This window comes from Chenopodium album, chromosome 24 (assembly GCF_948465745.1).
Source record: "Chenopodium album chromosome 24, dcCheAlbu1.1, whole genome shotgun sequence".
NCBI lineage: Eukaryota > Viridiplantae > Streptophyta > Magnoliopsida > Caryophyllales > Amaranthaceae > Chenopodium > Chenopodium album.
In genome coordinates this window covers 37,433,025-37,442,305 of record NC_137857.1, presented here as the reverse complement: position 1 = coordinate 37,442,305, position 9,281 = coordinate 37,433,025, and the positions used below count along the sequence as shown (strand labels likewise).

The window sequence follows — 9,281 nt, the reverse complement described above, 5'->3', positions numbered from 1 at the left end:
TTTGAACAATTGTATGATACCTTAGCTTTGCTTTGATTTCTTTGGCTTGCGAAAATGCTTGGTATTTGCTTGGTCTTTGTGAATATGCGGTGTCTGGTGCTTAGGCCCATAGTTGCTCCGTTCATTGAATTCGTACCTGCAGCACAAGGGTTAGAGGTCGCCAACGGCCCTCCAATGCTTAAGTCAGTACCAGTAGTTGGAATTAAATGAATAATAAAGATAAGAATTGTGAAGTTACTCTTGTTTCTTGCGTTGTCTTGCTGCTTCTTAGATTATCTTTGGTAGCCTGCTCGCATTTCTCTGTTTCTACGCAACAACATGTTAGAGCTGGCCGTTGGTGCTGCCACCAACGGCCCTCCGATGCTTAAGTTAGTACTGATCATTTTTTGGAGCTGAGAAAAAGAATATGTACAAGTGCCTTTTTTTTTTGCATGAATGAAAACTCTAGAAGTGATAAAGTTTCAGGTGTGTTGCGTTCCAGCTTCTGGGTACCAGCTTACCATTCGTTGTAGCTAACCTGTAGGCCCCTTAGCCGATGACTTCTACGATCTGGTATGGGCCTTCCCAGGTTGCCCCCAGCTTACCTGCGTTGAGCTCTTGGGTATTTTGAAAGACTTCCCTTAAGACCCAATCTCCTACTTTGAACATCCTAGCTTTAACATTCTTGTTGAAGCTTATAGGTACCATCTGCTGATAGGTGGCCATCCTTATGTATGCTAGGTCTTTTCGTTCCTCCACAGTATCCAGGTCATGTGACAGCTCTTCGCTGTTGCGCTCAGGTGTCATCAGGCCGTATCTTGCTGTTGGGGTGGTGATTTCTGTAGGTAATACAACTTCACATCCATAGACTAACGAGAAGGGTGTTTGGCCTGTAGCGGTTCTAGGTGTGGTTCTGTTGGCCCAAAGGATTCTCGGCAGCTCTTCTGCCCATTTACCTTTCTTGTCTTTCAGCTTCTTTTTCAAGGATGTGATGATGACCTTGTTGCTGGATTCAGCTTGTGCATTTGCTTGAGGGTACCTGGGCGTCGAGGTAACCAACGTGATAATCCATTTGTCGCAAAAATTTTTGGTTGGGGCACTTATGAACTGGGATCCGTTGTCACACACTATTTCAGATGGTACTCCGAACCTATAGATTATGTTAGTCCAGATAAAATTGATAACTTCTTTGTCTCTGACTTGCTGGAACGCATCTGCTTCAATCCACTTAGAAAAATAATCTGTTAGAGCTAATATGTAGACCTTTTGGCCTGGTGCAATGGGTAGTTTACCTACTATGTCCATGCCCCACCTCATGAAAGGCCAGGGCGTTAGAGTAGGATGCAGAGGCATAGAGGGTTTGTGGGTGATACCTGAATGTCATTGACAGCTATCGCACTTGCGTACATACCTGTGAGCATCTTCTCGCAGAGTTGGCCAATAGTATCCATATGCTAGTATCCTGTTAGCTAGGGTTCTTCCAGCTGAATGGGCTCCACATTCCCCGTCGTGGAAATCTTTCAGGATTTGCTCGTAGCCATCTTCCTTTATGAAGCGCTGTAAGATATCTCTGGTGGATTTTTTGAATAGGACACCTTGTATAACTGTGTATCTGCTGGCTTTAAACCTTAGTGCCCTTGCTTCCGCTTTGTTTTCTGGTTGTATTTCATGCTCCAGATAGTCAAATATGGGCTGCATCTAGCTGGTTGGGTTGGTAACAGGTGCAACGAAGTTGGGTTCTTCAGGTTCAATATTAACAGTTTGGCTCTGAGCAGGAGTAGATGTTTCCAGGTAATCTGGGTCTGGTTTTATAGGTTCTGGAGTGTTAGGTTTAGGTGGTGGGTTGGCTGTGTCCACGGCAGGAGCTAGCAGATGGATCAGAGGGATGGAGGAGAATTTGGATTTTCTTAAGGTTGATCCCAGGTTGGACAGAGCATCTGCTTGTGTGTTTTTATCCCTAGGTATTTGCTTTATGGTGAAAGTTGGAAATTTGGTTGCTAGGGATTTAGCGAAGTCTAGGTACAAAACCATTTTGGAGTCTTTGGCTGTGAATTCACTATTCATCTGGCTTGCTACCAGGAGGGAGTCGCGGAATACCTGCAAGTTAGTAACACCTAGGTCCTTCACAAGATTCATACCTGCAATCAAAGCTTCATATTCTGCTTCGTTGTTAGTTGCTTTAAAATCACAACAAATAGCTTGTACCATCATGTCCCCCTGTGGCGACTTCAGCACTACGCCAAGACCTGCACCTCGAAACTTAGATGAGCCATCCACATAAAGTGTCCAGGTACCTGGGTTAAGGACTTGGTTGATTTGCTCATATTCTAAAGTTGCTTGTTGCTCAAGATCAGGGCTGAAGTCGGACACAAAGTCGGCTATTGCTTGTGATTTGATAGTTGTTCTTGGTTCGTATGTGATGCCAAATCCACTAAGCTCGATTGCCCACTTGCTCATTCGACCTGTTAATTCTAGTCCGCGCAAAACAGCCTTCACAGGATAGTTAGTTTTCACCACTATGGGGTGAGTTTCAAAATAGTGGCGAAGTTTCCTGCTAGCTACAATTAGTGCTAATACCAGTTTTTCAAGAGAAGAGTATCTGGTTTCAGCACTGAGGAGAGTTTTACTTACATAATAAATAGGTAACTGCTGGCTTTCAGCTTCCCTTGCTAGGACAGCACTAACGGCTTGGGTGCTTACTGCGAGGTAAAGCTGCAAAGACTCTCCGTCAGCAGATTTAGACAACAATGGTGGCGTCATTAAATAGTTTTTAAGGTCCTATAGGGCCTTTCCGTGATCATCAGACCAAATAAAACCTTTATTTTTCTTAAGGACGTTATAAAACAAGTGACATTTATCTGATGATCTCGAAATAAACCTATTTAATGCAGCTACTCTACCTGTTAATTTTTGTACCTCTTTCAGGTTTCTAGGTGATTGAATATCAATTACAGCACGTACCTGATCTGGGCTAGCTTCGATTCCTCGTTGAGTGACTATGTAGCCTAGAAACTTACCTGCAGCTACTCCGAATGAGCATTTTGATGGGTTCAGCTTCATCTTATATTTCCGGAGGATGCTGAAAGCTTCTTCTAGATGGCTCACATGATCAGCTGCTTTCTTGGACTTGACTAACATATCATCGATGTAGACTTACATGGTGTCCCTCAGCTGGTCTTTGAACATTCTGTTAACTAGCCTTTGATAGGTTGAACCTGCGTTCTTCAGACCGAACGACATCACTTTGTAACAATAGATTCCTTTATCTGCCATGAAAGCTGTTTTTTCCTGGTCCTCCGGATGCATCAAGATCTGGTTGTAGCCGAAATATGCATCCATGAAGGTGAGGAGCTCGTGGCCAGCTATTGCATCTACCATTGAGTCTATGTGAGGGAGAGGGAACGGGTCTTTGGGGCATGCTTTGTTTAGATATGTGAAGTCGATGCAGACCCTCCAGGTTCCATTCTTCTTGCTGACGACAACCACGTTAGCTAGCCAATCTGGATACTTGACCTCCCTTATCTTCCCATTATCTAGCAGCTTCCGAACTTCTTCATTAATGATCTGGTTGCGCTCTGGGGCGAATTTTCTCCTCTTCTCCTTTACTGGTCTTGCATTGGGATCCACGTTTAATTTGTGTGTAATGATTTCGGGGCTGATTCCTTTCATGTCTTAATGTGACCATGCGAAGCAATCTGAATTTTCTTTGAGGCACTTAATGATAGCATCTTTATGTCCTGCCGTTAATGCAGCTCCAATTTTAACTTTTTGCTCTAGCTTTGATTCATCCAGCACAACTTCATCTAACTGTAACTCATCTGGGCACTTGGGTGCTGGATTTTGCTGTAATTGCTAGATGGCAGGGCCATGGGGTTTCAGGGCGAGCTGGTAGCATTCTCGCGCCTGCCTCCTATCTCCTTCGACTACTGCTACTCCCCATGGGCTAGGGAATTTGAGCAGCTGGTGATAGGTTGATGGGATGGCTTTCATTTTATGGATCCAAGGGGTTCCTACTATCACATTGTAAGCAGTCTTGCAGTCTATCACGTAGAACATGTGCATCATATTAACCCCTTTGAGCAGCGTTGGAAGCTGGATTTCTCCTAGGGAATTCATAGGTTCGCCATTGAACCCAACCAGAACTGTAGACCTCTTGATGATATCTGATTCCTTGAAGCCAGCTTGATCTAGGGCATCTTTATTTGAAAATTATATTGGTCGAGCTTCCATTATCTACCAATACTCTCTTCATCTTGCAGTGACCCACATGGAGGGAGATCACCAAGCAATCATGATGCTCGGGCTCATTGAACCTGCTCTCGTCGAATACAACTGCCATATCATCCACCTTCTTTTCTTCACTACTTGGATAGGTTTGGGGGATGCTGGATGTTGAAGTACCAACTCTTGATATACTCTTTGCAATGGAGTAGGTTAAATCGCTGATGCTAGATCATCCTGATATTGCTTGAATCACGACACCTGGGGTTGGTGAAGCTGGCGGCCCTGATGGGGCGTCTCGCTTGATTTCAGGTCCCTTTCCTTTTTTCCCGAGGAGATATTTCAGATAACCTTTCTTGAGTAGCCAAGCTACTTCTCTCTTAAGACTGTTACATTCGTCAGTCCTATGCCCATGATCTCCATGGTACTCGCACCACTTTGATTTATCTTTCTGGTGCTCAGGCTTGTCACTCTTCCTAGGCCATCTAACAGGTGGTTCGATATCCTTGAGGGTGTTTACTATCCCCACTATATCAGTATCGAAACCATATGAGCTGACATCTGGATGGTACTCTATTGCTGGCCTGCTGGAGCCTTCGCCTACTCCTGGTTCAGATATGCTGTTGACATTGCTGCGCCTTGGCTGCCAACTACCTTGCCTGGCTCCGGAGTTTTGATTGGTTGAAAGATTGGGTCCCCGAAAACCCTGATGGTCCCCACAGACGGTGCCAAACTGTTTTGGTCAAAAAACTGATTGCCAGGTTCGACCTAGGTTACGACAGTTACAACTTGATTGAAACGATGAAATTAGCAAGATTGGAATCCACAAGAACGAAAAGGGGAAAAAGGGAAGAAGACACAAGAGATGGTGACGCAGAAAACCCCAAGAACAAGGGTAAAAACTGCGGGTGGCTATGAGTCCACCAATCCACTAAGTGATCAAGTTTTACAGGTTACAATGTAGGTTGCAATTTAGCAATTGAACAATAAATCTCTGATTGTACTTAATAATTAGGCTATAATATTTGTGATCTCCTTTGCTGTGGTCGTCACTCATCTTATATACTTAAAAAGCCTTCCAGAATATCTTCAACGGCACTTCCCCTCTGCTCCTAAGATTTCGGGATTGAGGGCCAAAGTTGTTCCTTCTTTTTCTCCATATTTCCTGGTCAAGGGCTTCCTAGTTTGAACCAGTCTTCTTCAACGGCCAGGTTGTAGAAAGTGGTTCCTATTTCCATGGATAGAGGTTTGACTCGAAGATTCTGGAGAATATTTCTTGAAACTATGTTCAGCTTGCTTGGTTCCTGGACATCAGCTTCGTAGCTATCTTCAACCTGTACTTTGTTAATCTGCAACCTGTAACCTGACTAACTGTAGAACATAAGAATTCCGAGGTGAAAATTTTAGGATAACAGATATCACGAAAAAGGATGAAGAAATCGTTACACTTAAGGAAATGCTTAATAAATCGACCGAGTTATATGAGCTTGAGAAGGAGAAGGCACAAGAAACAAAGGACAATCTTGAGTCCAAAATTACCAATTTGAAAGAGGAGACGAAATATAAGCATCTTTTACGCAAGTGTAGACGTGCTATTATGCCACATAGTTTTGTTGTGGCATCTCCAAGCTATACTCGTCGTCAATGGCGTTTTAATCAAAGCTATTATGAGGGTAAATATCCACCCGATTTGAGTAGTATGCCGATCTACAAAACAGTGGATGAAGATGTTGAAGGGCAACTTCCTCATGGAATTTATGTTTGTGTAAATGATATGTCATTCCAAAGTGATAATTGGTGGTTCATCAAAATTAAAGATGTAAACAGTAGCTACGAGTCGTTGTTCGCGTACTATGGAGGTACGTATGGTAGCATTGTAATCGAAGGTGAAGATGTCAAACTTCCTTACAATAGTAATTCAACATTTACGGCTAACAACCGTTTCCTCGTGGTTGTTTTACGAGGTTATGGTGCCGTATTTGGTTTTAGCTACGATCATTTATAATAACTTTCTACGTCTTTTTATTAGTTGTTTCATTATAATTTGAAATGTGTTTCAAATTTCAAAGCACAACTGTCTTTTTTTTGTTTTTTTTTTGTTTTTTTTTTTTTGAGGAAAGCACAACTTTGTGTTTTTATTAGTTGTTTCATTATAATTTGAGATGTGTTTTAAATTTCAAGGCACAACTTTGTTATTGTATAATTTTAATTGTATAATTTAAGATGAAAAGTTTTACAATGGCTATATTAATGGACAGTTTTCAGTGGCTACAATAAAAATGTAGCCACTATATAAAACAAATTTACACTCTTGATTATCATTATGTAAATAAGGACCATTGATTTAAGTTTGACCCAAAAAAATAACCTCGTTTTTTTTAAACCCGAAATTTAACTGTTTTTCTTTCCTCATTCCTCTAAAAATTTAACTGGAAAGCTTCCATTAATGTTTTATGTATAGTATGAAGAACCAAAGAATCCACTTATTAGCATGAAATCCATCATTCCATCAATTAATGCTAGAATAATAAAGTTGACCTATCCAATTTTCCATGTGCTTCGTATTGAAGCGTCCAATGTATAAAATTATATTCTTTTTTTCAAGGTTAGTTAGTAATTTTCCATTGATATGGTGTGGTCATAATTTAATCTTTATCCATGTTGATTGTTCTTCTATAGTTATTTAATGGAGATTTGGGTTGAAGGTTAAATACTTGGAAGTTCATCAATGGCAGCGATAACAAACAATTTTTTTTTCCAGTTTTTTTCCCCAAAATAAAGCAGTTTTAAAAAATTATATATGATTTAGAAGTCAAATATATAAATGGACAAGATTGATCATTAGTATTTAAACAGTTGAGATTGAAAATAGTTACAATTAAAAAGTCTTCCCGATATAATAAAATTGTTTTAGTTACTCTCTTTTTTTTACCAAAATTGGTACGTTTCCATCCAAAAGTAAAATAAGGGATATTCTTTGTCCTAATTAACAAATTAAACAAATGCAATCGGGAGGTTTCAAATGCCAAAATGATTCGTAATAGTGAATTTGATTTTTTTTTTCTTCTTCTTGTTACACAATTGTAAGTCTTTTTATATTGAGTTGTTGAGTTATTTTTATTTGTAGTAGTTAGAAAGAAGACAACCTCATCACCTCATGTTGCTTACCGTTTGTCATTACTTTGGCTACTTATGGTTGTTATTACGAGGAATTAGACTAGAAGATAATAAATAAATAAATAAATAAATAAAAATAAAAACACTATGAAATTCCTATATTTGGAAGAATTAGTTTAATATTGATACATAGTAGACTTAAATTAATGTTGTTAATAAATTATAATGAGATTATTAGATACATGCTTTAGATCCCATCTGATGCAATAAGAGCTTAAATAATTATGTGATTACTGGATCAATTTGAACTTCTGAAGTCAACTCCAAACAACTTGTGTATTTTTTTTTTTTTTTTCTATTTTGTGTTAAATTTTGTAAGGAATCAAGTGAAGCAAATAATGAGCAAAGTCTATCGTCTAACTCCAATCAACTGACGAGATAAAGCTAAAAGACTATAAAATGTCCATAAGGAAGACTTTTTAGTTTTTATTGAAATATAATAGACTTAATTTAAAATATTGTTATTAACCGATTAAGCACATGCATGTTACGTCCAAAGATTCCCAACTATTTTGCCTCTTCATTTGCTGAAAGGTTAACAACGGTTAGATTAGTTGGTTAAAGTTTTAGGTTGTACTTATTATTCAAGATAAAAGATTAAAACTTATAAACATCAGTTATGTACCTAGGTGACTCTCTAGTCCCTACACTACAATTATAAGTCACTTGAGTTGTTGAAGTCAATCGCGAACAGCCTATTATTCCTTCTTTTTTTTATTTTTATTTTTAGTTTTTTATTTATATTAATCTTTAATGAAATGAGGTAAAGCAAATGAAGAACAAGCTTTTTAATGATCTTTTATGATATACTCATATGAACAAAAGCTAGCTAATTTTTTTTTTCACGTCCATACATAAAAGTCTCTCATTCACTCAGAAGTTCATAATTTTTTTTCACAAACTTTGGGAACTAACATTATTGTCATGGGAAGCTGCAGCCTAAACTCGGACAAACTTTTCGTGCGAAGTGCTGGGAAAAGCCGAGTTATGGTAGTAAGATTGAAAAAAGACGTGCACTCAAGCGTGGTTGAAACAAAGGATTGGGAGGTTGTGGAAATTGTAGGAAGCCATATGAGTTGTGAAAGTTTGGACATCTTTGGTCGTAAGATCAAAGGACAAGTACTTAAGAAATTAGCCTTTGACCTTTGTGAACCGCGATTGTGGGTTAATATGGAGGGAAAAAGTTTTATACGATTAGGAATCACTAGTTTATCGTTACATGTGGTGTTCTATCAGAGTAATGAGCTGTTTGATTGGGCTCAATATGGTGTGAAGAAACCTTACTCGTACACGACGGATAGTGATGATGATGGAAAAAGCTTGGAAGATTTGAAGAAAGAGTTGAAAGAGTTTTAAGGGTAAGTTGAAAGCCAAGGACATTGAAATCAAGAACAATAAATTTGATTATGAGAAGGATTTGAAGAAATTGAAACAAGAAGCTCATGATTCCAAACGGGAAGATTAATTCACCATCAACTATTTCAGCTGTAGCATGCCAACCTACAGAGCAGTAGATGAAGAAGTTATGGGTCAATACCCTAGTGGTATCAATGTTTATGTTAGTAATAACACATTCCAAAAGGATCATTGGTGGTTTATCAAATTAAGAGATGAAATACGAATCCAAGTTCGCGTTCTACGGAGGCGTATATGATAGCTATTTAACAATGTCAACAACATAAGATAATATTCCTGTCAAAGTACCTTATAGTCGTTTTGCCTATGTTACATCGAATGTTCGCTTTCTTGCAATTGCTTTGCGTGGATATGGTGCTGCTTTTGTGTTTTTCTATTAATTAGCCATTACGTTTAATTATCTGTATTTGAATCAATTCTATGTTGGTTTTTTTTAGAGCTGGTTTTTTTTTTTTTTTTTTTTTTTTTGAGAGCGAGAGCCAGGTGGG

The 9,281-nt window shown here is 39.0% G+C and overlaps 2 protein-coding genes across 2 annotated transcripts; both read right to left on the bottom strand.

Moving 5' to 3' along the window:
* Window positions 1-1,677: 1,677 nt before the first annotated feature.
* LOC145611033 (uncharacterized) lies at window positions 1,678-2,739 on the bottom strand. Its single transcript, XM_081666270.1, has one exon. It carries the CDS (start codon window positions 2,737-2,739, stop codon window positions 1,678-1,680), a length of 1,062 nt encoding a protein of 353 aa, XP_081522396.1.
* Window positions 2,740-3,831: 1,092 nt separating this feature from the next.
* LOC145611031 (uncharacterized) lies at window positions 3,832-4,318 on the bottom strand. The gene is made up of 2 exons (XM_081666269.1): window positions 4,243-4,318; window positions 3,832-4,175 (listed from the first exon to the last, which is right to left on the bottom strand). The coding sequence occupies exons 1-2, from the start codon at window positions 4,316-4,318 to the stop codon at window positions 3,832-3,834; spliced, it is 420 nt and encodes a 139-aa protein (XP_081522395.1).
* Window positions 4,319-9,281: the final 4,963 nt, after the last annotated feature.